This window comes from Enhydra lutris, unplaced genomic scaffold, assembly GCF_002288905.1.
Source record: "Enhydra lutris kenyoni isolate GAN:26980312 unplaced genomic scaffold, ASM228890v2 scaffoldscaffold46, whole genome shotgun sequence".
NCBI lineage: Eukaryota > Metazoa > Chordata > Mammalia > Carnivora > Mustelidae > Enhydra > Enhydra lutris.
In genome coordinates this window covers 8,912,589-8,940,311 of record NW_019154130.1, presented here as the reverse complement: position 1 = coordinate 8,940,311, position 27,723 = coordinate 8,912,589, and the positions used below count along the sequence as shown (strand labels likewise).

The 27,723-nt window shown below is 49.2% G+C and overlaps 1 protein-coding gene across 2 annotated transcripts in view; it reads right to left on the bottom strand.

Moving 5' to 3' along the window:
• Positions 1-289: 289 nt before the first annotated feature.
• LOC111156435 (rabphilin 3A) overlaps positions 290-27,723 on the bottom strand; it is a 65,498-nt gene continuing 38,064 nt past the window's right edge. For both annotated transcript variants that reach the window (XM_022517340.1, XM_022517339.1), the window contains 12 exons: positions 27,262-27,348; positions 25,537-25,599; positions 24,251-24,490; positions 23,022-23,101; positions 20,405-20,479; positions 18,863-18,972; positions 13,096-13,222; positions 9,800-9,856; positions 8,941-9,095; positions 4,758-4,839; positions 1,583-1,679; positions 290-784 (listed from right to left, as the gene is read on the bottom strand). In XM_022517340.1, coding sequence (XP_022373048.1) covers positions 654-784; positions 1,583-1,679; positions 4,758-4,839; positions 8,941-9,095; positions 9,800-9,856; positions 13,096-13,222; positions 18,863-18,972; positions 20,405-20,479; positions 23,022-23,101; positions 24,251-24,490; positions 25,537-25,599; positions 27,262-27,348 — 1,304 coding nt within the window. In that variant the 3' untranslated portion in view covers positions 290-653. The remainder of the gene's footprint in view (positions 785-1,582; positions 1,680-4,757; positions 4,840-8,940; positions 9,096-9,799; positions 9,857-13,095; positions 13,223-18,862; positions 18,973-20,404; positions 20,480-23,021; positions 23,102-24,250; positions 24,491-25,536; positions 25,600-27,261; positions 27,349-27,723) is intronic.

Sequence of the window (27,723 nt, the reverse complement as noted above, 5' to 3'; positions counted from 1 at the left end):
AGCCCCTTTGTGTGTTCTGCGTGTCCATTTCTGGATGCATTTGGGGCCAGGAGAGTCTGTTCCTAGTCACCGGGGAGTTTAAGCCCGGTGGTCTGTCTTCCTGGCAATCGGGGCGTGTGGCATGGAGGGGCAGCAGAGGCCTGGAGGTTCTGTCTCTGCCCCAGTGCTGGCCCTCGCAGCCTGGTTCTAGTCTGCTGACCAGCTGAGGGTATACACAGACACGACCCAGGAAATGCAGGGTTGCAGGGTGTGTGTGTGTGTGTGTGTGTGTGTGTGTGTGTGTGTGTGTTCAAGGCCAGGAGGTTCTAAAAACAGTCCTAAATGATGAAGAACCTTTGTAGTTTCCCCAGACAGAAAGGTTGTTAAATTCCAGCCTCCTTGTACAAATCTCCACCTTCCTCTCCCTCCTGCTCCATCCTGGAGGGACCAGAGAGGGGCTGCAGTCAGGCCCCGCACCACAGCATCGCAGACGGAGGAGAAACGTCTTTGGCAGCAGTGCCCAAGGTCAGGGGGCACCTCAAAGGCAGGCTTGGGGAGGGAGGGGGGTGGGGGGGCAGAGAGAAGAGAGGCCAGAGTGCGAAGGGCGGCAGGGTCAGGCTGGCGGGTGACCTGGCACGGGGTGGGGCATGGAGCTGGGGACCTGGGGGCCCATCCTAATCGCTCGACACGTGGTTCTCGTTCTGTAGCTGGTGCCAGCGCTCAATCTTCTTGTCCTTGTTTTTCAGACACTCGTACCAGTGTTTCAAGCGTTCTCCCTTGGCCGAGATCCCCAGCTGGCAGCCCCCTGGAGGGCAAGATGGGGAGACAGAGGCAGGTGGTCAGAGTGGAGGGACGCATGGGACTCTAGTTCTGGATCCTAATGTCTAGCTGGGGGAAAGCTGCCGGCAAGCAGTGACCCCTCCAGCAACCTGGGGTCTTTCTCTACGGAGGGCTGTTGTGATGACGTTACTTAGGGGCCTTCTCTGCCCGCACACCAGCTACTCAGGAGCCCGCCATGGCTCCCTATGGGAGCACCATGTGGTAGCTTCACTGTCCCATTTTTTTAAGACCTTCTGTAAGTCACCACCCCACTCACTGAAACTTGTCTCCCACTACTTCTGGGTACCCCTCGTCTATTTCCAAAGGGTCAGCTCGGCCACCCTGTCCAGCACTGCCTCCATCCCTTGGCTTATGCTCTGTCCCTTGCCTGGAGTGCCCTCCCTGCTTCACCTTTCATGGATGATCTTCCTCATCATTGGAAGGGGGGCTGGGAAAACTAGAACCTTCCTCCAGGCCTCACGAATTAAGGGGACTTCCTTTGTACCCTATTTTTGGGGGCCACAGACCCCACTCTCCTCTGTGATTTGGTTACCTGTTCAGCAAATAACCAATCATGACCGAGTCGCCCAGCTTCATAAGCCCTTTCCTATAAAAGCATCCCCAAATTGGACCCAGATCAGTACCCTGGGTCCCGAGGTGGTGTTTGGATGAAATGACCACCAGAAGACAGGGAGAGCCCTGAACCCTCTAAGAGAAGCCTGGATCCTCAAGGCTCTTCTCTCCAGGGAGGAGGAGCTTTTCTCTGGGAGTCGGGAGCACTCACCGATGTAATCGTTGGACTTGCCGATGTCATAGTCCCAGACCGAGATGTCCAAGGACTTCTTTGCCAGGTCACTATGTTTGATGTCATAGAAAAACTCCTGGATGCAGCAGAGAAAGACAGGTGAGTGGGAGGGCCCTGAGCCTTCGGCATTAGAAGCTAAGGGGATGAGCCCTAGGGATTCAGGGACCAAGGGGAGGTCCTTGAACCCAGCACCTGGGAGCAAGGGGACCCTCCAGCTGGAGCCTTTACCCCAGGACTGACAATCCCCTTTCAACACTCTGTATAACAAAGTCTCTCAAAACCCATGATTCACGTTTTAGTGACTCTAAAATCAGGACGGCTGGTGGGATTTTTCTAAGAGAGCTGCTCCTGGTCAGGTTTCCTTAAAGGCAAATGGCCCTGAATTCAGTCCTTCTGTTCTGGTCGCTTCTGAAGTGGATTTTCGTCTCTACATCATTTACAGATTAAGGGTAGTCGAGGAACTTGAGACGGACATGAAAGACAGAGGCTTGGGTTTCCAGACTTTTTACATCACTTTTCTGCCTAACTGTAAAATGCATTCATGTTCATTGTTTTTTTTAAAAGATTTTTAAAAATTTATTTATTTGACGGAGAGAGATGACAAGTAGGCAGAGAGGCAGGCAGAGAGAGAGGAGGAAGCAGGCTCCCTGCCGAGCAGAGAGCCCGATGCGGGGCTCGATCCCAGGACCCAGGATCATGACCTGAGCTGAAGGCAGAGGCTTTAGCCCACTGAGCCACCCAGACGCCCCCATTCATGTTCATCGTTAAAACAAACGAGGAAGCTAAAATAAAATCAAATAAAACCCAACTCCCAAAGCCTGTCATCTAACTACCCCAGAATAGCCACTGTCAACATTTCCCATGTGCGACCACATTAATGTATGTTTTCAAAAGTCAACATGAATATTAATTTGAATATTATATGAAACATTTGAATATTACGTAAAGTATAATATGAATATGCTGCATTGTGAGAGCCTTATTTTCTCATTTTATAACACGTTGTAAAAAACCAGCTTACCGCATTAGCAAATATCTTTCTGGTTTCCTGTAATGCTTATGTCACTGTCCCTAACCTCAATGTAATGCTCAACAGCGGAGTACTGACGTTGTTTCCAACTTTCCGCTACCATTAATGATCGGATGAAAGGCACACTTGCAACTCAGTCACTGTGCAAATCCGTGATAACTTTTTCAGGATAGATTCTGAGACGTGTATCTCTGCGTTTGTAAGGTTCTAAGATAGAGAGCAGCAACGTACACCACGATGCCATTTGTGGCCAGTAAGAAAGCTGGCCCTATGCGTGTTTGTCCAGTATGTTTATAAATCCTGGAAGTGGATAGTATAGCTCCTTCAGAAGAAGAGAAGTAGGTGATAGAGGCTGGGAAAGGAGGAGGATTATTGACTGGACATCCCTTGGTACTTTTGGAATTTTCAGGTATGTGACTATATTACCTGTTCCTCAAATAAATGGTATTTAAATTATAAAATGTTAAGGATTTTGGACATTTTGACAACAGTTTGACAAACATCCTTTAGGAAGTTGGACCAGTTTGGTCTCTTACCCATGATGCATACATTTCCCCACAGGCTCACCAACACCGGGTACCAACATTTTATAATATTTTTGTGCCTGTTTGTGATGAGATCTGGTGTCTGGCCTTGTTTCCTATCTTCTCTATTGCTAATGAGGTTTACTGGTTCTTTGGATTTCTACTTCAGTGACTTGTTCAGACTCTAGGAGCGGGTAGGACAGACAGCAGTCATTGGCTCCTTACTCAAAATTCAGGAGTCATAGTTGGGACATGAGGGGTCCAGCTGAAAGAGGGACCTGGGGATAGGATGCACTGAGCTACTGGCCAGTGATGCTCTGAGCTCTGTTTACAAAGAATATTCTCCATGCACACTCATACGGGCACATGCATTTTAAAAGCAAAATGAGCACAAAGCACACTGTATTGTAGTTTTCTTGGCCCACTTTCCAACATTTGGGTAAAAAACAATGCCAGCTGACTCTGATCTGACGTCAGATTATTACATTCAACAGATATTTCTGAACCTCTAGGATCTGACCGCTTGTCAACAAATAACAGAAATCCAGGGGGACAGCATGACATGCAGGAACACGTGAATCCTGCAGGGGTTTTAACACACTGACTCTTAAGGGATGACTAGAAGTCTTCCAGAGAGGGAGAGAGAGAGAGACGGAAGTCCAGGAAAAGGGAGCAGCAGGTGCAAAGGCTAAGAGATATACCAAGGACCCGCGCGAAGTTAGGGTGACTTGAGGAGGGGAGGGTGAGATGGGGAAGGGATGGGACGTGAGTTTGAAAGGGCCTGACTGTCACACTAAGAAGTTAAGGAGCCACTGCTGGGTTAAGCAATGGGGAAGAAAAATTCAGATTCATTCTTCAGAAAGCTCATGCCTGTATGAGGATGGGCCAAACACAAGGAAGTGAGTCAGGAGTCTACTGCAATAGTCCAGATGTGAAATGCCTGACAAGTGACAGTGAGACAACAGGAAGGGCACAGTACGTAGATAGGGGCCTTAGTAGGGCCTGATACCCAGGATGGACATGGGGAGTGAGGGACAGAGTGGGGGCAGTGCCAACTGAGTGACTGGTAAAAGGCATCACTATCCCTATTTATTTCCTCAAATTTCAGGACCACAGACTATTAGACCTTGGACATGATTTCATTCAGTCTGTCTCCAAATGCAGCGTCTTCCTATGACATGCCTAATCTATAGGCTTTTGTCTTAGGCTTGATTCCCTCTGGTGACAAGGAACTCATTACCTATCCTTTAAATAATTCAAGTGCACCTATAAGAGAAAGCTTTTTTAAAAAATATTTTATTTATTCATTTTAGAGAGAGAGAGAGAGAGCATGAATGGGGAGGGGCAGAGGGGCAACAGAGAGGGAGAAAGAATCTGAAGCAGACTCCACACTGAGCAGGGAGCTGATGCAGGGCTCGATCCCACAACCATGAGATCGTGACCTGAGCTGAAACCGAGTCAGATGCTCAACTGACTAGACCACCCAGGCGCCGCAACAGAAAACTGTTTTGATGTGAATTATAACATTCTAGTAGGGAGCTTGTTCCTGCTTCGCACACGGGAAATATCCCAGAGCATGACAAAAGTGGGGCAGCCTTACCTCATTAAACTCAGGGTTCAAGGTCTTCTTCTTTATTTGAGTCTTGTATTTGGCTTTCTTTCCCATGTCCGGTTTCAGCCAGCTGAGAGGAGACAGAGATGCTATTGCGAAGGAAGTTTAATGAATAAGATCAGCCTCTTGACCCCAAAGGCTCCCTCCCGTGCCCGGAAAATCACTGCACAGATCAGGACGTGAATCGACATTAACAACATCGATGTGCGTTGGAGCAGAGCTGCCAGGCACCGCACTAAGCACCTGTGGGATAGTTCATTCTCATCAAACCCTTGTGGGTAAGGCTACAATCCCCCATTTCATGTGCAAGGAAACTGAGCATCCAGACAAGTTGAGACATGTGCCTCAGATCACACAGCTCGGAACCAACCCAGCGCTCGCCTCTTAGCTAGTACTCAGTCCCAAGGGGTCAGATTGAAAGCCTGGATGGTGGTGCCTAGAGTGGCACAATTACCCCTTAGGCTGCCCCCAAGTCCTGGGGAGGCGGTGACTGTATACACAGAAAGGAGAAGATGCAAATCCGATTACAATCAGTCCTCCTCAAAACTATTCAGTGGCTCCCCTTGGACCTTAGGGTAAAGTTCAAATTCCTTGATGGGGCTTTTAAAGCTCTCTATGATTGGGTCCTTGCTCTAGCCCAGCCTGCTCTTGTGCTGTGCTCTTCACCTCACTCCCCATTCACTCTCCTTTCCACCTCAGGGCCTTTGCACATACCATTTCCTCTGCCTAGACAGCTCTTCCCTAGTGTAAGCACAATGCCTGGCACATAGTAGGTGCTCAACCAGTATTTTCTGGGCAAATAAGTAAGATGGGCCAAAAGCTCCTAATTGTTGGGACACTTGGACTCTCATTAAAGCTGTCACTATGGGGTGTCTGGGTGGCTCAGTGGGTTAAGCCTCTGCCTTCGGCTCAGGTCATGATCCCAGGGTCCTGGGATCGAGCCCCGCATGGGGCTCTCTGCTCAGCGGGGAGCCTGCTTCCTCCTCTTTCTCTGCCTGTCTCTCTGCCTACTTGTGATCTCTGTGAAATAAATAAATAAAATCTTAAAAAAAAAAAAAACTGTCACTAGCTGTGCAACTTTGAACCTAAGTGTAGCTTCAGCATGCCTCAGGTTCCCAATCTGCAAAGAGGGCAAACATTTTTTTCCTTCACTTACAGAACTGGTTTTGAGGATAATTTATTTTATTTATTTATTTTTATTGAAGCATAGTGAACAGTGTTACATTAGTTTCAGGCATACACACAGTGACTTGACAAGTCTACACGTCTACACTTCTGCTGTGCTCACCACAAGGGTAGTCACCATCTGTCACCACACAACACTACTGGAAAGCCACTGATGATATTCCCTCTGCTGTGCCTTCACCTCTGTGACTTATTCCACAACTGAAAGCCTGTACCTCCTACTGCCCTTGAGGACAATTTTATTATTTTGTTTTATTTTTAATTATTTACTTATTTGAGAGAGAGAGCATGCGAGCACACAGGCAGGGGGAGCAGCAGAGGGAGAGGGAAAAACAGGCTCCCTGCTGAGCAGGCCGGGGGGGGGGGGAATGGCTACCCCCATTCCCTCTGTGGGGCTCTATCCCAGGACCCCGAGATCATGACCTGAGCCAAAGGCAGAGATGCTTAAGGGACCAAGCCACCCAGGCACCCCTTGAGGACAATTTTAAAGAAGGGACACAAAGCGGGGACTGAACAGTATGAAGTGCTGAGCAAAGATAAAGGGCAATTCTGATTTTAAAAATCTTAATTCAGGGGCGCCTGGGTGGCTCAGTGGGTTAAGCCTCTGCCTTTGGCTCAGGTCATGATCTCGGGGTCCTGGGATCGAGCCCCGCATCGGGCCCTCTGCTCAGCAGGGAGCCTGCTTCCTCCTCTCTCTCTACATCCTCTCGGCCTATTTGTGATATCTCTCTCTCTGTCAAATAAATAAATAAAATCTTTTTAAAAAATCTTAATTCAATCTTAGACTGATTAATGGTCTCCTGTTAGCTTTCCCATGATGGCCACCAGGGCAACTGTTTTCTGGGTGACCACAGCGATGTTCCTTCCTCCACAGTGATTGGGTGGATGGAAGAAGGGGGTGGGTAGGGAGAATTATTTAAGAAAAACAGCTTGCCGGTGGCTGGGATGTAACAGAGTGCAGGACAGTGGCCCATGAGCTAATTTTCTTTATTGGCCCATATGAGAAAACAAAACCCAGTTACTCCTAGAAATCAAATTCATCCCTGACTCATGGGTTCTTCTGTTCACTAAACCCTCATTCGAAGAAATCCAAAGCAGAGTCCACTCTGGCCTGATATTTTAGCCATGACCTTAAAGTGAGCACTGCCTTCTATTATGAGAGGGAGGCGGGGGGAGGGAACCTCTCCCGGGCTGGAGGGAACATCAATAAACGCTCTCTGCTACGGGGAGGAACGGGAGGGGTCGTGATTTAGAACCAGAATGGCAGGTGTTTAATGAGCACCTACTGTGTACCAGACCCCATGACAATGCTCTCTCAGACCTCCAGCCGTGGGGGAGCAAAATGGACTGACAAGGTGGCTGGGCTCTGAATTCACCCCAATGTTCTCACCGTGGCTGTGCTCACCCTGGGCTCCCAGCCAGCACCTGGGCCAGCAGGGCCAGCAGGGCCACCAGGCAGTCCCACTGCTGGGAGACGCAGGGCTCCTGCAATGAGCGATTTTGTGCTCAAGCATTCCCCATCACCTGGGCTGTAACTTCGTCAGAACTGTACTGCAATCTAAGATTCTTCCTGCCCAACTTGTCCTCCCGGCCCCCTCCTCCACCCCACCTGCTTTCCCTATGGTCCTCCGCTGGCTCCCTCTCAATTTTTCCTCACAGACATTTTCCCCCAATAAATCTCCTGCACATCTCATTTAGCCCTGGAGTCTGCTTCTTGAGGGGCAGAACCTAATGACCAATGTTACTCTTCCCATTTTACAGATGAGGACATTGAGGCCCAGAGATGGGAAGGCACTAGCCAAAGGTCACACAGCTAGAGAATATTGAAGACTATGGGCTCTAAGATTCAAATCCAGGCAGTCTGGATCCAGAGCCCAATCTTTCAATCATATCCATAGAAACATACCTTTAGCTGCGACAAGGCAATGCAGAAGTCTACTGAGAGTGGGCCAAATATTACTGTACGAGGCACATTTCGAATTGCTTTCTATGTGAGATCTTATTTGAGCCTTTTGCCTTGTGCCCATTCCTGGGCATAAGTGGCACTACTGTCTCCACTGTGCCCAGGAAGAATCCGAGGTTAGGATAACTTGCTTATAGTTATACAGCGGGCAGCTGGCAGAGATGGGAGTGGAACCCATGTCTGATTCAGTGGTGGCCGTGAGGATGTGCTGGGCGGACCTCCAGCTACAGCACTGCTGACTGAGGTCTCGGCTGCTGCCCTTGGAAACCTAGCCATGCTTTTGCCGTGGCCCCGCTCTGGGCTGATGGCTGAAGTTGGCAGGAATATTATGGGAGTCCTGTTCCTAGGAGACATGGGACTTGTCTGGTGGCTGCTTTGGGCCTTGAGGACGCTGATGGCCTTGCTGAAGTTGCATCCACGATGCCTCCCCTGGCCCGTCTCTCCCCTCTGCTCACGTGAGTTAGACTCGCATGGCGGTCTAGCAGCTCTCCCGTCTCCCTGCCTCAGGCATTGCCGCTAGCGAAGCCCTGGTCTGTTGAACCCCATCTTGGCATCATTCCAGAGGCTCTGCACTAACACAGATAACACGACTCTCTGACTCCCCATGGTGGAGTTTCTGGGAATAACTCAAAGTCTAAGGTCTTTTCGTTAAACATTTCCAGATTTGCACTGGAAAAAGCTGGATTGTTTCTTTGGTGGTGGGGCTCTGGACTGCTGGACTGCTGGAGGGACATGTTGCTGATTCAAGGGGGCTCCAAATGGGGTCACTGCAACGCTGCCGACTGCCTTTGTCCCACTGGAGGGGACAGAGCCACAAAACTCCTCATATGGGCAAGTGACTCCTCTGAGATGCCAGACTCACGCTCTAGCCAGTTCTGGGCACCATCTCGCGGTATGACCTTGGACAGGCTAATTTCCTTCTCTGGGCCCCAGTGTTCAATCATCTTGGGGAAGCTCTCTAGTTCTCCCTTTGCAAGGATCTAGGACCCCCTCTGGGGCCCACTCACAGTCCCAGTGACTCACAGCTTGACGAATGGATCTGAGTAGCCATTGGCATCCATGGCGGCCAGGTGCACGCAGCGTATGATGCCCACAATGAGGCCTCCCTGCTGTGTGCTGTACATGAGGGACACCAGGATCTTGCCACGTTCCTCTATGTCACCAATACGTTCCACCTGCTGCAGTAGAAGAGGGTATATGAGTCTAGGAAGGGGAGGGGGCCAGGCGACTGGATGGATGGCTAGCGTTAGGGAGGAGTCTATAGAGAGGAGGAAGTGCTGGTCCTCCCCAGTGTGCTCAGCACCACGGACAGCAGACGCCCCCTGGTCTCTGGGGCCCAGCAAGCAGTGATACCAACATGGGTGAAAGTCCAAGGCACATGAGGGTGGGAACTTTACTTAGACATGGACAGAGCCCTGAGTGACCATAGGTGGGGCTGGACCCTGCTTCCAGTCTGACTGAGCTCAGATTTGCTGCAGTCAACCAGTCTTTTCACAATTAGAGTCCCTGGGGTGGCATAAGGGACCCGGGCAAAGAGTGCAGAGGTGTAGTCCAACCCCAGCCCCCATGTCCCCATGAACAGAGGGAGAGTGACATCGCTCTGGTCCTGCAGAACTGCCAGCAGAACTTAACCAACAAATAGGGGAACTCGAGGGTGTGTCCTGGGGGTGAGAGTGTGGGGTGGGCCCCCCATAAAAGGTGGGGGCTCCAGGTGGGAGAAGCATCCCCTGGGTCTCATATTCTAATGCCTCGGGCACAAGGGTACCCCTCTTGTGGTAAACCGACAGGCAAGTGGTTTTAGGAGAAAAAAGGAAGGCGCTAGGCAAGAGAGGAAAGAGATGGTGGACCCCGACTGTGGCTTCGATACCCACTCAGTGCTCACCTCCTCCTCATAAAGGGCCATGCCTCGGGCTGACCCAGTGGTTCCAGCACGCTTCATCTTAGAGGAAGGAAACAGAAAGGAAAGATAACATGAGTCTGTGAGGCTCATCTCCCTGCACAAGAAGGACCAGAAAACCCTCACCCTTCCATCAGCATAGAGACCCGTGAGGGTGGGCCCTCCAAGCTATGGCCCTCCAGCTCTTTCCCTTTAGATAAAACTTACATAACATTAACCATTTGACAGACCATGTGAATGCACACCAGCCTATGATATAGGGTATATTACTAACCCATTTTACAGAGGAGGACACTGAGGATCAGAGTGGTTAAGCCACTTGCCCAAGCTTACACAGCCACCAAGTGGCAGGAGCACCCCCCCCCCAACATACACAAAACAGGTAAGCTTTCATCTGCTCTGATAGAAGTGGCATAGGGGTTTTGGGGTCTGAGCCACTGGGTACTTCTTCCCCTGTGGCTCCTAAGGTCCTTTTGTGGGATTCTAGCACTCTGGGGAACACTATGTGAAAACCCCCGGCTGAGTCCAACCTCCCCACTTTAGGGATAAGGAAAACTGGGATCCAGAGGGGAGGGGAGGCACTGACGAGGCCCCTGCCCTTGGTGAGGCACATGGGGGTAACTGGTAGTGGGATGGTTAAGGGCAAAGAACAAAAGATGATCAGGAGGGTCCTGTGGCTACTCTGGGCCTCTGCCTGTCCTGCCTCCTTTGTGCCTCTGGGGCTGGTTGCATCCCTCACGGCAAGAAAGGCAAACTCCGGAGCTGAAAACCCAGATGGGGGCCTGGCCACAGTCCTGACCAACTGGACTCACTGGGTGAGGGATGGAAGAGGGCGCCGGAAGAAGCAGCTGTCAAAGGAAAAGACCCAGAGGAAACGCCTCACTCTTAGGATTGCCTGTAATGATTTATTTGCAGCTTGACACTTGGTGTAAATTGCTCCTTGCAATTTTCCTTGTCGTGTCTTGTTCTTTCGCCAGTGCTATACAAAGATGGTGCGGCACACAGATACTCCATCCTCCAGCCGGCCATCTGGTGGGAGGCTGCTGCAGGATTTCCCCTCCTGCCCGTGATGGCATCCCCACGGGGAGCTGGCCTGCTGCGCAGGGGACCAGGCACCCTGGTGACTGCAGGAGGGCTGGGCTCTGGCCGGTGCCTGAGAGCACAGCCACTGACTTGCGGTGTGACCTTGGCTGCCCCCTCCCCTCTCTGGGCCCAAGGTGGCCCATAGGTAGAAGGGGCCGATTTGATTATCTCTGAAAATAGATGGCTGGGTCCTACCGTACCTCACTAAGTCAGGATCTCCAGGGAGACCCCCACGGATCTGAGTCTGTAAAGCTCTGGTTTAAAAACCTCGAGTTGGGAACTGTGTTTGCTGCTGCCGCTGGGCCACACCATCTCTCGCTCACTAACTCCAGTGCCAGCGCCTCCGGCTCTGGCAGCAGCAGCCACAGGGAAGGAGGGGAAGTGAGGAGGTCTCCGGGGCCGGGGCTCCCACAGCCCACCGGACCACACCCTCTACCAAAGGGCTGAAGAAACCTCACCGTTACAGGCCTGATGCTGTGAAATCAGACGTTATCAGAAATGCACTGAACTTTGGACGCACAAAACTTCCTTTGTAGCGTCTGGGGCGGGACTGCAAAACTGATCTGCGTGTCCAGAGTGCAGCTCTGGGGGCTTTGCAGGAGGCTAGGGAGGCCTCCCTGTGGGGTCTTTATAAAGACACCAGTGTGTGTGGTCTCCACGCCAAACGTGTAACAACTGTGCCAGAGGCATCCTGCGAGCACGCCGCACACGTGGAAACGTCCTTGAGACTCCACTAGGAGGGAAAACATTTCATTCTTTAAAAAAAAAAAAAAAAAAAAAGTCTTCCTGGTATAGGTAGTTCTGAAAATTAGGTATTTTTTCTTCCCTGGAGTCAAAAGGTACCTAAGTGATGACTGCCAGCAGAAAAACGGGACAGAAGTCAGGTATTGGCACAGTTTCTGTTTTCATCTGTGTGTGAGTTTTTAACAAATGTGGGGACCTAAGGCATGAATGCAATTAGTACGTGTGGACAGTTCTCAGCAGGTTCAACGTTATAACCATGATCAATAAACCGGCTACATGTTTTCTGGACAATGCCAGCATTTGTTTTTTTGTTTGTTTTTGTTTTTCAAACAAGGAAATTTCCTATTGATGGCAGCTAATTGGAGTTTGTGGCATTTTTGTCATACAGTGGATCCCAGTGACGGGATAGATCATCACTACACTCTCCTAATTGAGTTGTCCTGCCTGCAAATACACGTTTTTAATGTTGTCTGTCTCTTGTGCTGTTCCTGTAAGTTTGTTATTAAAATACATTAAACTTTAAAAAAGAAAAATAAAAATCTCCAGTTGATTCTGAGGTATGGCCCAACTGGAGAACCTCGGTGCAGTTCCTGTTCTGTCCTAAAAGGCGAGTGCCACACCGAGGGGTCATAGCTCCGACGCTGTATATGAGATCGCACACTAATCCTTAAAGGACCTTATGAAGCTGGTACTTACTACAGGATTCCATTTTGCAGATAAGAAAACTAAGGCCTAGAGAGGTTAAGTAATTTGGTAAAATAAAGTAAAATAGAAATAAAATAAATAGAAATAAATAAATAAAATAATAAAATAAATAAAATAAAATAAGTAATTTGGTTAAAAAAGAAGTTAAATAAATAATACGTGGCAAAGCCTGAGATTCAGACCCAGGAGTCTGGCTCCAGAGCCCGTGCTCTTAAGCAGTACGTGACCTTGTCTCCTGTTGCTCTGTGCGGTGCTTTATGAACTCATGACCGACAAATGGGTCAGCCAGCATTATTTTCCACGATAACACACAGTTAATTTATGAGTGCTTATTAGACACTAGGTTCTGCCCTGATTCTATCTTTCATGCAACCCTCCTCTGGCGCAGGTCCTGTTAGAAAGCCCATTTGGTAGACAAGAAAAACGGAGGCTCAGGAGAGTTCAGACTCTTGGCCAAGGCCGGGGAACAGGGAAGTGGCAGAGCTGGGTTTGAACCCAGGCAGGCCACCCTGCCGTAGCACACTGCCCTTCCCAGTTTCACCACGGAGGATTCCGAGGTCAGAAGTGATACCGACACAGGGTTGGTAAAAGGCAGAGCTGGAATGCCAACCCCCACGCTCTGATCTGAAATCGCCCTCCCGCCTCTCCTGTCAGGCACCCTGCAGATCACCCCCTTTGCAGGCCCAGAGGAAGGCCCCCAGCCCCCAAATCCTTCCCTCCCATCATGCCCTCGGGGCAAAGGTGCTCACCGGGATCACCCGCTCCAGACAGATATTGAAGTTCTTCCTCTGGTTGGGCTTCAGTTTCTTGAGTGAAAATCTGGTCTCACCAATAAACTCGTTATGGCCAAATTTGTCCTCATCACAGACAGAGATCCTGCGATCGACGTCAGGGGTGGGGAGAGAACAAAGAGCCCAAATTGAGCAAATATTATGTACCATGATTTATGATTGATAACGGGCAGGGAATGGGTAATGAGCATAGGAATATTTCAATTTCCTACTTCTTTTTTTTTTTTTTTTTTTTTTTGACAGAGAGATCACAAGTAGGCAGAGAGGTAGGTGGCGGGGGTAGGTGTAGCAGGTTCCCTGCTGAGCAGAGAGCCCGATGTGGGGCTCGATCCCACCTGGGATCATGCTCTGAGCCGAAGGCAGAGGCTCTAACCCACTAAGCCACCCAGGTGCCCCTCCTACTTCTTGAGCACTAGGCCAGCTACTTTACGTTTCTTCTTCTTCATTGCAGTGTAACTTCCAAGCAGTAATGTGCCCACATCTTAAATTTATAGCCTGCTGAACTTTTGTATATGCATACACTGATGGAACCACTACCCAGATCAAGATCTAGAACATTCTGGCTCCTGGAAGACCTCCATGCTCCCTCCTAGTCTTGATCTCCCTTAATGAAAACCACTCTCTTGGCTTCTGCAAGATTCCTATTATCTTGTTTGGGGCCCTCATATACATAAAACCAGATGGCATATCTTCTTTTATGCTTGGCCTCTTTTGCCCAGCATTGTTGGTGGGTGTCACCTGTGTCTACAGGAACGTGTCCTTTTCATGGCTGTATAGTATTCCATTGTGTAATCATCCCAGAATACTTCTGCAACTGATGGACTTTTGGTTTGGGCCAATTTCTAGCTTTGAGCTATGATGAATAAAGCTGCCAGAGAACACTCCTGTCTGAGTCTTTTGTATGCACATGGATGTATTTCTACTGTGTATCTTCCTAGGGGTGGACATGCTGAGTCCCGGGCTACACATACGTTTAGCTTCAGTAGAAACTTCCAGTTTTCCAGAGTGGTTCCACCCATTTTACCCCCACCAGCAAGCCACACTGGTTCCGGCTGCTCTTCGTTTTTGCTAACTTTGTCAGTCTTTAATTTTAGTCTTTCAGCAATAGTATCTCACTGCGGTTTTGATATATAGTTCCCCGGCAGCTAAGGAATGCTTTACGGCCATTTGAGCATCATCTTCTGCAAAGTTGGGCCAGGAACTTAGTCAGCCTCTCTTCCTTTAATGTGTTCTCCCGGCAAACATGTGAGTTTCTCACTTTAGAGTGGAGACTGGGGGCCAGAGAGGTAGAATAATTTTTCCCTGGTAAGAGGCAGAACCAGGATTTGAATCCAGATCTCTGCGAATTCTCAAACACTATATTGTCCCTGGTTATCTGCTCTGAACAGCAGTGAGTAGGAAGAGGTACACACAGAAAGGGCAGGTCACGGAAAGGTCCCTCGGGAGGCGAAAAGGACCGGTCACGGCATGATAATTCATCCTGACAGACACCAAAGGGGAGGAATATTATTCAGGAATTGCTGAATAATGTTTAAAGCGCTGGAGAGCCAGGGCACCCTCATGGCTGGGCCCCACACTGGTTAGGACTGGGAAAACAAGCTGTGTCTGCTTGGCTGGTGAGCCTGTGACCAACCTCGTCCCTCTGCAGGGCCACGTGTCTCCAAAGACTTAAGGATCATCTTTTTTTTTTTTTTTAAGATTTTATTCATTTATTTGACAGAGAGAGATCACAAGTAGGCAGAGAGGCAGGCAGAGAGAGAGGGGAGGAAGCAGGCTCCCTGCTGAGCAGAGAGCCCGATGCGGGACTCGATCCCAGGACCCTGAGATCATGACCTGAGCCAAAAGTAGAGGCTTAACCCTCTGAGCCACCCAGGCGTCCAAGGATCATCATTTCTGAACCAATAATGCCAGTTCTAGAAATTTCTCTCAAAGACATAAGAAGTGCAAAAATCCTTAACTACAAAGGCGTTTATCACTGTGTTGTTTCAAATAACATATGTATTCCATAATGGGGGATACTTCAGAGAAATCATGAAACAACCGTAAGAATATAACATGGAAAACAGTGTTGTAATTGGTCATCAGGGAAAGGCAAGACCATAACACAACGCCACTACACACCCACCAGAACAGCCGGAAGAACAACGTGCTGATGAGGCTGTGTGAACGAATGGGGACTCTCGTACATTGCTTGTAGGAGAGTCATCTGGTACAATCCCTACGGAAAATTGTCAGTTTCTACTAAAGCCGAGCATACACCTACGCTAGGAGTCTCCCATTACACTCCTGCAAAGAAAAGCACGCGTAATACAACGTCACTAGAATGTTCCTAGCAGTACTACTATAATAGCTCCCAAAGGGAAACCAACCAAATGTCCATTCATAGTAGAACAGGTAAAGGAAACTGGCACAGTCACACAAAGGGATACTAAAGAGTGGTAAAATTGGGCACACTGGGTGGCTCAGTGGGCTGAGCCTCCGACTCTTGACTTCGGCTCAGGTCATGATCTCAGGGTCGTGGGATTGAGCCCTGCATCAGGCTCTGTGCTCAGCCAGGCGTCTGCTTGGGATTCTCTCTCTTCCTCACCCTCTGCCTCTCACCCCCTGCCCCCCCCGACCCCATGTGCTCTCTCTCTCTCCCTCTAAAATAAATGAATAAATCTTAAAAAAATAAATAAAGAGTGACAAGAATCAACAATCTATAACTACACACACAACAACTTGAGTAAGTACCACAAATACAATATTAAGTGAAAAGACAGGAAAGATTCACGCTATACCATTCCCTTCATGTAAAGTACAAAGCCAGACTGAGTTCGTTGTCCTTTAGTGTCAAGGTCGTGATTACCCTGGGGTGGGGGTCCTCACTAGAGAGACAGTACCAGGGACAGGGTGTCTGCGGTCTGGGAATGTTCTGTTCCCAGACCCCAGAGTGTTCACTGCGTAAAAACTCATCAATCTGTACAGTTTTCATGTGTGCATTTTCCTAAGTGGCTGTTACCCTTCAATAAAAATGCTTTCTTTTAAAGATTTTATTTATTTGACAGAGAGAGAGAGATCACAAGTAGGTAGAAAGGCAGGCAGAGAGAGAGAGGGAGAAGCAGGCTTCCCGCTGAGCAGAGAGCCCGATGTGGGGCTCGATCCCAGAACCCTGAGATCATGACCTGAGCCGAAGGCAGAGGCTCAACCCACTGAGCCACCCAGGTGCCCCAAAAATGCTTTCTTAAAATAATAGTGTAGCTGGTGGGAATGGACGTGGAACAGCCAATTTGAAAAGCAGTTTGTATGACTTGTAAAAGAACAACAAACAAAAAAACATCCACTATGATCCAATAAACACTCCCTTTTGGCTTCTCTCCTAAGGAGACACTAGTATGTACACAAGGAAGCGTAAAGAATGCTCGTTGCAACTTTGTAAAAGAGAGAAGCTGGGAACAACCTAGATGTCCTTCCACAGGATCCTGGCTGAAGAAACTGATACCATTTACATAAAATTTAAAACAGGCCTGGGGCCCCTGGGTGGCTCAGTCGGGTTAAGTGTCTGACTTTTTTTTTTTTTTTTAAGATTTTATTTATTTACTTAACAGAGAGAGACCACAAGCAGGCAGAGAGACAGGCAGAGAGAGAGAGGGGAAGCAGGTTACCCACTGAGCAGAGAGCCTGATGCGGGGCTCGATCCCAGGACCCTGAGATCATGACCTGAGGCGAAGGCAGAGGCTTAACCCACTGAGCCACCCAGGCACCCCAAGAGTCTGATTCTTGATCCCTGGACAGATCGAGCCCCATGTGGGGCTCTGCAGCTCAGTGGGGCGTCTGCTTGAGATTCTCCCTCTCCCTCTGCCCCTCCTTGCTGCTCACTCTCTCTCTCTCTAATAAATAAATCTTTTTAAAAATTTAAAAACATTCCAGACAATGCCATCATTGTTTATAGATACATAATCACGTAGTTGAAGTCTAAAACATGCTTGGGAATGATAGCCATACAATTCAGTGTGCGTTTTGCCCTGGATAGGGGAAGAAGAGAAGGAGGGGATGGGGACAGGGGATATGACAGGAGCTTTGGTCTGCATCTGTAATGCTTTCTTTCTTGAAAATAATATCAATTTTAAAAGCTGAAGAACATATAGCAAAATATTAAGATTTTCTTAAAGACTAAGTGCTGCTACTGGGTATTTATGCCAAAGATACAGATGTAGTGAAAAGAAGGATCATCTGTACCCCAATGTTCATAGAAGCCATGGCCATAATCACCAAACTGGAAAGAGCCAAGATGCCCTTCAGCAGACGAATGGATAAAGAAGATGTGGTCCATATATACAATGGAATATTATGCCTCCATCAGAAAGGATGAATACCCAACTTTTGTATCAACATGACGGGACTGGAGGAGATTATGCTGAGTGAAATAAATCAAGCAGAGAGAGTCAATTATCATGTGGTTTCACTTACTTGTGGAGCATAAGGAGTAACATGGAGGAAGTAAGGAGAAGGAAAGGAAAAGTGAGTTGGGGGAAATCGGAGGGGGAGTCGAACCATGATAGACTGTGGACTCTGAGAAACAAACTGAGAGTTTTGGAAGGGAGGGGGTGGGGGGATGGGTGAGCCTGGTGGTGGGTATTGAGGAGGGCACGGACTGCATGGAGCACTGGGTGTGGTGCATAAACAATGAATCTTGGAACACTGAAAAAATTAAATTAAATTTAAAAAAAATACTGAGAGCTGAGTTTATGGATGTTTGTTTTATTACGTTTACACTTTTCTGTACGGTTGTAATATTTAATGATAAAACATTTTTTAAAATTTGTGATAAATCGTTCTGTGTAACACACTGAAGCAGTCAAATATTTGGCAGATCTAAATGTCTTCCCAGAGCTATAACTCTAAGATACAATATTAAGAGAAAAGGTAAGTTCCAGATCTATACAGCATGGTACTTTCTAGGTTGTAAGCAGTAGTAGGAATAGGCACACATTCACGGAGGGAGGGAGTGGACCCAGACTGGTGGAGGGGACTGACATTTTTTTTTTAATTTTTAAAAAAGATTGCTTTTATTTATTTGAGAGAGAAAGCAAGCACGCAGGGGAAAGAGAGAGAGCAGGAGAGAGAGTGAGCAGGGGAGGGGGTAAAGGGAGAGGGAGAAGTAGACTCCCCATTGAGCAGGGATCAGTCCCACTGATCGGGGGCTCGGGGCTCGATCCCAGGACCCTGGGATTGTGACTTGAGCTGAAGGCAGATGCTTAACTGACTGAATCACCCACGCATCCTGGGGACTAACATTTAAAAGGAGCTTTGCCTTCTCTGTAAGTTTTTATTCACAAGAAACGTGTATTTGCTTATTACTTGCATAATTAAAAATGCAATTTAACAGAACACTGGAGAAGAATATAAAGAATATTAAATGGCATCAATATAGTGTTAAAAGAGGCTGATTAATTATTAGAACCATCTGTGTTTAGAACACTTAATTTTATAAGAAACATCTGCACACATTGTAAATACACATACACACACACACAAATAAATACACATATGACCTGAACGTCCAGACACCAAGATGTTAAGAGTTTTATCTGTATTTTCAAAAGTCTCTACCAGAAACGTATATTGTTTTTATAGAGGTGAAAAAGAAAGAAAGAAACTATGCAGATATATTTTCAAGAGTGGCCTCTGGCCCCTCTTCTCCATTTGCCTGGCCTCAGTCCCCTCCCCGACCACCCACAGGTACCTGAGCGTCTTCCTCTGCATGTCCTCGTCTGTGATGCCGTGATAGACAAGGGTCTCATTCCAGACAGGGTTCCGGGTGTTTCGCAGAGTTTTCGTACGAAGCTTGTTGGACTAGAGCCCAGAGAGATAGACAGACACCTGCCTTGGTGGGAAGCCAGCCCTGCAGCCCCATCCTTTGGGTTGACTTGGGGTGGGTGGGTGGGTGATGTAGAAGTCTGCTCCCCTTACAAGTGTCTGGGGGCCCAGTTGCTCCCAAATGCACGCTTTCAGTGAGTGGAGAGCATAGCCCATGTTGCTACAGCTGTCATCAGTACTGGGCACTGGGCCACCCCTCCCTCCATGTGCAGGGCCCTCTCTTTGAACTTTCCACTAAGATTAGAAAGCATGAGAAAAAAAAAAGTGATTTATAGGTCAGAAAGGCAGAAATAAAGAGTCACCCACTTATAGGCAGTGAAAAAACAATTTCTGGGAGGTATTGAAATGGTTTCTTCTGTCTCCCCAAATAACATCCTCCATGCCTAAAAGTCCTTAGCGGACAAGGTTTTCATTTTACTCTAAGGAAGACAGCTAAAAATGCACTATATCCAGAAGAGGTGGCCCGGTAGCAAATCTAATTCATACTAACATGTAAATGACTCACTGGACACTTTGGCAAAGCCAGTTTGGATTTGGGTGTGAGCAAAGAAGAGAGTATTGAGGAGAAGCAAATGTCACTGGTGGGTCAGAAAGAATAGTGGCCAAACACTTCACAGTTTGGTCATGCCCATGAGAGGGACTCTCCTTTCTTGATCCAAAGAAAGAAAAAGTGAGAGACAGTGTGTATGTGAATGCATACATGTGTGTCCTCTTTGTGTCATGGGGCATTTCATACTTGCATAGATTTTTAATGGCCATTTTCCCAAGATCATGCAACCAAGTGTACGGTCACCCTTGTTTTGGGGACATACATGTCAAATTAACACAACAAAGCAGAAAATAAAATCCAAGAAAGCACCCTTTCATTTCTAGCCATGTGCTCTGAGTGCATCCATCCAAAAAGAGGAGAATTAACTCCACTGTCCCTCCCCAGAGCAAGGTAGAGATATGGAGGTGAGCGAGCAGCAGAGCATCTTTGCTCCGTAACAAACATTTTCTCAGGTGCTTAGCACTACGGCCTGGAGAGAGTTATTCATTTCTCTTTGGAGAGGAGAAGCATTTGGATGGGACATAAAGTGGGTGGGGGAGGTGAGCCACGGTCAGCACTGGGGAGCCACTGAAGGTATCTGAGCAGGCGGATGGCCTAACTGGGGCTTCTGCTTCTCTCCTGGCCTTCGGCAGCTCCCTGGAGCCCCCATTTCTTGGCTGGAGACATGGGCAGAGCACCTGCCCCTCGAAGGGGAGTAACTCATGGTCTACCCCATACCCCTTGCAAGGACTTTGCCACTCAGGAAGGAGGGGGTTTGGGGCCAGTTAGGGGGGCTATTTTAGGCTCTGAGCTGGGAACCTTGGGTGCCTGCCAGGGCCCATGTGCCCAGTCTGCTGAGAGGTCCAGGCCATATGGTACCTTGCTGGCTCCCGGCAGGAGATGCAGCTTCACGTAGGGATCAGCCAAGCCATTGGAATCCATGGGCTTCAGTCCCTGCAACAGAAAAGGCAACAGCATGAAGGGCCTTGGGAGGGCCTGGTACTCAACTGTCACAGGCAATGGGCACAGCCCCTGGCATCTGTCCTGCCCATCGGTCCTCCCGTGTGCTTCCTCTTCCAAAGACAGAGGAGGGAAATTAAGTATGCTGGGAAGAATGCTGGAATCAGGCAAACGGGGTTTGGAGCCTGGCCATGTTAATTCCCAGCTGTGTGACTTTAGGCAAGTTCCTTAACCTCTCTGAGCCTCATTTTCCTCCTCTGTCAAAGGGGATAACAGTACCTGCTTCACAGAGTGGTTAAGACTTAAACATGGTTCTACCTGTGAAGTGCTGGGCACAGAGCCTGACGCACACTGATTTCTGCATCAAGGCTAGACTGTTGTTCTTAGCATGGAAGGAAATGTTCCAGAACAAGGATGGGAGAGAAGGAGAAGCTGGGGAAAGGGGGCCTGAGTTCTGGCCCTGGCCCCAAACTCATTTCGGAGACCTCAGTTTTTCCATCCATAAAATGGGGAACACAGGATCTGTCTGGCCCCCCCACCCCCTGGGCTTGAATGAGGCTTGAGTGAGACACCATGGGGGAAAGGAGTTTTCCTGGGGTAGTAATTAAACTGGGCTTGTTAATATGAGCAAAACTCCAAATTCCTGGAGCCCAGACATACTCTGTCCAATGTCCTATGCTAGGGCTGGGCAGGTGTTCCCACCTCTAGGCTCCTGCTATCCTCTCTCATAGTACTAATCCCAAAGCCATGCATCTTTGTGGCCTCAGTTTCCCCATCTGTTCAGTGGGACTGTTCGCAGCCCCTGTTCATGGGGTTCTTGGGGGATTAACTGAGACCTCACCTGTGAAGGGTGAGCTCTGGGTCTGGAACTAGTGGGTGTGGACAATGGGGAGAGGGTGCCACAAAGTGGGGGATAAGGGGGAAAGCTGGCAGAATAGCCTCATGGGTAAGAGCACAGGCTCTTGAGCAGGAGTTCCTGGGTTCAAATCCCAACTCTGCCACTTCCTGGTATGTGATCTGGGCAAGTCACTTAAGCTCTGTGCCTCAGTTTTGTTGTCTGTAAAATGGGATTGATGATAGAACCTTCCTCATAAGTTGCTGTGAAGATTAAGCAGAATGAAATCATCGTGGAAAGCCTATAATACTCAGGAAATGCCACGGCCACAGTCTTTGGGCCGTTTCCCCGACATGAAGTCGGTGAAGGCAGGGCCCAGTTCTAGTTCATGCTAGGATCCCCAGCTTTTAGGAAGTGCCTGGTACAGAGTAGGCATATAATGAACATTTCTGGAATGACTACTGGGATTGCAAGTCTGCAAATTGGCAGACACCACGCTTTTAAAATCTGAACTTGAACATCTCTGTTCGGGGCGGCTCATGCCAGTTTACCAAAGCTAATCCCACAGCCGAACATCTCACACACTTTGTTCGTATCTGTCACCTGCCCAGCCCGAGAGCAGGTGGGTTTTCTGTACCCAGTCTTGAGGGGTGGTGAGGGTGTGGCTTTCCCCCATGGCTGGAGCTGAAGGAGGGGACTGAATGAATGGGCCGAAAGCAAAACCATTACATCTGGGTGCAAATCAGCTCTTCCCCTACCAGTTGTGTGACCTCAGGCTTTACTTTGCTGAGACTCAGTTTCCCCATTTGTAAAATGGAGCTAATAATGGTCCCTACCTCCAAGGTTTTCAGGAGGATGACCAGAGCCAATGAATGTGCTGACCTCACTGTGCTCTTGGGGCATGTAAGTGCTCGCTGCAGGCACTGATACAGAACAGGTGCTCAGAAAGACCTGCTGAAGATGTGCCCTGGGCGTGTTGATCCAGGAGTTGTGCTAAGCTTTAGCCTCGTTTATCATCCAAACCGGGACATATTATGAGCAAAAAGGGGAGCTTTTCATTATTCCGGCAGGGTCACAGGGATTGGCTAAGGACTGTCCTAGGCAAACAGGAACATGTGGCCACCTTACACTTAATACTCTGTCATCCTTATGGGAGAGGAGCATTATTATCCCGGATTTACAAACGGCACACTGGGGCTCAGAGAGGTTGAGTAACTTTGCCCAAATCACACAGCTGAGAGCAATGGAGCTAGTGTTTGAACCCAGGAAGTCTGCTTCCTGAGCCCTGCTTCTGCTTCCACATGTGCCAGGCTTGCAGCAGGGGTTGGGGGGGTGAAGTGGGGTGGGGGACTCCAGTCAGTACTTTCTGGGATGGGTGCTGGCATCATCCAGCTCTCCTCCGGGTCTGGAGTTGAGTTGGATCACTCCCTCCGGAGTCCGCAGCACGGAGATGTCCCAGTATTGGCAACAATGGGTGCCCTTCCCCCACCCCTCCACTCCCAGGAGGCAGCTACAGCCCCGTGAAACCCCCGGCGCCCACCCCCCGGAAGGAAGTCCTCCAAAGGAAGCATCCACGGCTATGTCCTGCCCCTTTCTCATCACTGTCACTGTCACACATAGGCCCGGTCACCCACGCCATCCCCAAGTCCCTGAGACATGCCTGAGCATTCTGAGTGCTCCCCAGCTTGGCCTCTCACTTACTTTGGCTTTTATGATGGTGCAGTGCAGGGAGCTATTGTCCTGGTCGTAGAGAAGGCTGAACTCCAGGGCACCCAGGGTGGCTGGGGGAGGCAGGAACCAAGAGAATATTCGTTCAGTCACTCGGCAAACATTTCCCGAGCACTTACTATGTGCCCAGTCTGGTGGAGGCACTGAGCCTACAGAGGGGAAGACTCGGTCCCTGCTCTGGACACCCCATCCTGGTAGACCCTCCTTTCCTTCAGAGTCCTCAGGACACCTGTGATCACTCTCACTTAATCGTGTGTGCAACTGCCTAGTTACTGACTTCCCATCCTGCTAGACCAAGAGCCCCCTGACAGCAAGGGCTGTGACTGCTGTGTCCCCACTGGAGACAGTACAGAGCACACAGTTGGTGCTCACATAGTCACTACAGGAAGAAATGGGTCTGAGCATTTGCTTTTGCCTCTGCCTGGAATATTCTCCCATTTTCCATCAAGGAGAGGCAACAGGATGGGTCAAAGCCAGGCCACTGATAATGACTGTGGGTCACTTCTTCCATCTGTGTCCTGTCTGTCCCCTTGACTAGAAGCTCTTGCAGTGCTCCCAACCCCACAACACATATTAGATCCAGACACTCGTCGATCCATGTCTCCCTCCAGCTCACAAAGGCCATCGCAGCTCTCACTTGCTGCTCGGACACACCCGCGATGAGTGTCACTGGGGTGTGTGTGTGCATGTGTGTCCCTAGGACTCTGGGTCTGAGTGGGCAAGGCCCAGAACAGGCACTTTACAAGTCATTGAAGGGATGGATGTAGGAGGAAATGTGTAGGAATTTTTAAATTATGGTAGCGTATATCTTCTAGAAGATATACATTGAAGAGTTGTAGAGGCTATCAAAGTACATACATATAGCTAGAAAGAAAGACGTGAAATGCTGGGCCATACGATACTTCTGTCTGACTCACTGAGGAACCGCCAAACTGAACATCGCAAATATAGTCAAACCATATTCTTTAAAATGATTTAGACGGTAACTTTGACGTTCCGTGTTTATCACAATAAAAATACACATAGCATCTATTCTTTAGAAAGCTGATGTTGCTTTGTGAAGTTAGTAACACAAACCCATATCTTTATAACTTGGTTGGTATGTTTATTAGGCTTGGCATACAGGGGCCTGTTCCTCTGCCCCCGGGGACGACACCCCGAAGTGACTCTCCCCAGACACTCCTCCCGTAAGTGCCACCTACTTGCTTCATCCGAATCGTAGCTGTTGGCTTCTTCCTCCTCCTCCTCCGGGGGTGGGGGCTGGCGGGCAGGGGCCACGGCAGGCTGGGGGGCAGCAGCAGAGGCTTGGGAATAGGGGCCCGTTGGGGGGCCTGCTCGGTCGTCCCTGGCTCCAGCTGCTGAGTAGCCCCCAACTCCCCCCGTTCTCTCCTCCCTTGGCGGGGCAGTGGCCCCGGCATAGCCAGAGTCACCGGGAGCCACCTCTGCAGGGGAGATGGGGAGAGGGCGGGAAAGAGTCAGCTGAGTCTCTGTGTGGTGACATCAGCAACTGCTGCAATGTTACCGCTAGTGATAAGCACCTACTGTATACCATGTGCTTGGCAAAGTACCAGAACCACCCAGCCCAGCCATGGGGGATCGCCACAACCAGCTGACAGGGGAAAGGGAGGGGGGACCACATCATGTTATTCACGGGTCCTCTGAATGTTGCCTTTATCAAAACCACCTAGGGAAGCTTGCAAAAATGCAGGTTCTCGGGCCCCACCCAGACTCAGTAGGCAGTGCCATGGGCCTTAGAGTCTGGGTCTGAGAACAAGTCCCATAAGCTGATTTAGATGCAGGCAAAACAGATCTTATGGGGGTACTGATCAGTGGTGTAGGCTCTGCAGCCAGACGGCTTGGGTTTGAATCTCTGCTGTGTGACCTGGGGCAAGTTACTTAATGTCTCTGAGCCTCAGTTTCCTCACATGTAAAATGGGAATTATAATACCTGGAGGTGCTCAAAACTAGCAGCTATTCTTTTAAAAAAATTACTACATGGATGGCACTTAAAACAGTACCTGGTGAGCTAGAAAGCAATGATAAGCCATAGCTCTAGTAACTGATGATGAATCATACACCTCATACGAAGAACCACCGTCACTCAGCATGAACTTAATCCACTCCAGGCCATGGGCTAAGGTTTTATATGTCTTGGTTTGTTTAATCTTCCCATCGACTCTGGGAGGTTATTCCCATTTTAGACATAAGGAAACAGAGGCTCAGGGAAGTTAAGTGACTTGACAGCTAGCAAGGAAAGGAGCCTGGATTTGAATTCAGGCAGTCTGTGTTCTTAACCACTGCATGTGCTGTCCTTTTCTAGCTATGTCATCTTAGTGAGGACCATCTAGAGTTTTGGAATTAGGGAGACCCCTCAGAGCTCATCAGATGGGTCTCTGGGCACAGAGGGGTAAAGGTCTGGCAGCCCCTGCTGTCTCACAGGAAGAGGGGTGCCCACTGGGCAGGTGTGGGGGAAGAAAGGAACACTTGCCTGGTCTCTGATCTGGAAAGCGTCCTGTGGGTCCAGGGCCGGGTTTGCTACCTCCTGGAGGCCCTGAATGGGGAAAGAGAGAGGGACAGAGCAGACAAGGTGACATCATTTGGGTGTTCTTCCCCATCCCCCTTCATTTACGGACTGTGGACATAGGCCTGAAGGCAGCAGGTGATGGCCACAGGCACCCAGGGACGCAGGAATGGTCCCACTGGGGGACTCTGAGGTCAGAAAGACCTGGGTTCAAGCCCCAGTGCTTCCTTCCTGGGCCTCAGCTTCCTCCTCTGTGAAATGGGGATGGTTGCACCCGCTCTTTGCGTCTCACCGACTGCTACAAAGTTGATAAATGAATGGAATTGGAATTGTTGTGAGGTGATATGCAGATTTATGCCTTGACTCCATCATCCATCACTATGGGATCAGTCCTGGTCCAGTGGATTCTTTACAACTACATTTCCCATAGCATGGGATGCAAGGGAGAGCCACAGGGAGGGGGCTTGGAGTAACGTTCAAACATACAGCAAGAAAGTCATTTCGGTTCCCACTGCCTGTCAATACCGACTCCATCATGGAAACGTCTCATCTAGGTGCTACTTCATCTCTGACACCTCTCTAACTTTTGTGAATGTCCCTTTCGAGCAGAAAAGAACAGGCCTCGGGCTCAGAACCTGCAGCAGGCCAGCATACGGACAGTCTCACTGCACGGCTTTATTTTCATTGCATTAATTTTTATAATTACCCCCTGCAATGGGTTGAACTGAATTCCCCAAAGGATGCTGAAGTTCTAACCCCCAGTCCCTCTGAACGTGGCCTTATTTGGAAAGAGAGTCTCTGTAGATGATCAAGATGAGATGAGGTCATCAGGGTGGGCCCTAACACCAGACGACTATGTCCTTAAAAAAAGGAGAGATTTGGACACAGAGATGTATGTAGAAGGAAGACGGTGTGAAGACACAGGGAGAAGGCCTCCAACCGGCCAAGGAAGTTGTGGGCCACCGGGAGCTAGGAAGAGAGGCGTGGAGCGAATTCTCCCTAAAGCCTCCAGGAGGAGCCACCCCTGCCAGCACCTTGATTTTGGACTTCAGAACTGTGAGACTATGAATATCTGTACTTTTAGGCCACTCTGTGCATGATACTTTGTTAGGATAGCCCTAGCAAACTGCGCCGTGTCTTTAGGACATGGGATACTGGGTTCTCATTTATGGCACTATTACAGGTTCCTCTTAAAATAACACAATGTTAACTGCACCAGTCAGGCATTATTGCTACTGTTTTATGCAATCCATATTCGTATGGATTTTTCCATATTACTCATCTCTTTGGTCACCATGTCCTCCTGACTCTCACACTGCTGTTCTGGGAACATCGGTCCATAGCACTTCCTTGAGAGAGAGTCTGCGATAGCAAGTTCTCTCCATTGCGTTTTTCAAGTGAATCAATTTCAAGAAAGATATGAAGTAAGAAGGCATGTGGCAGGTGCATGAGGTAAGGACTGTGAAAGGGAGTGACAGTGCCTAAGAAGCCTGTCAACGTGGGTCCGTTGGTCCCCTCTCACTTGTGCCCATCTTCCCCACCTGGAGGATTACTCATGGTCAGGGTCTTTGCAGAGCTGAGGGTTTGGTGGTGGCTGTGGCTTTTCAGAAAGCCGGGCAGGCTCTGGAAGCAAGGACAGGAGACACCGGGGTCCCAGCTGAGTGACAGTCTGGGTGGGCAGGCGGCAGGTACCTGGCTGTGCAGCCTGGGGCGGTGCGGAGCTCTGCATGGTGGCGGGGGCGGGTCTGGAGGCCTGCACGGAGTTGGCCCGTCGCAAACCTGCAGGGGAAAAGAAAGAACCTGTCTTGTTCTGCGTGTGCGCGCGCACATACTCTCACATGCAGACACAGAGTGGAAGCAGGAGGAAGCCTGGAACTGGTCTGCTGGCATGAGACAATGCCTTCTGGGTTTGAACTGAGTGCAGACCCCTCCTCCTCTCCGTGCTTTCTCTCTGTTCAACACTCAGACCCCCTGTGCAAGTCACAGGAGTGACACGGGGGCCAAAAAGCAAAGGTTTCATGATGCTGTCTCCACCTGTATGACCTTCTGCAAGTGTCCTGTCCTCTCTGGGCCTCTGTCTCCTGATCTGCAAAATGGGAATAATAGTACCTCCCTCCTAGGGTTGCACAGAGATGCTATGGTATAGTACAAGCA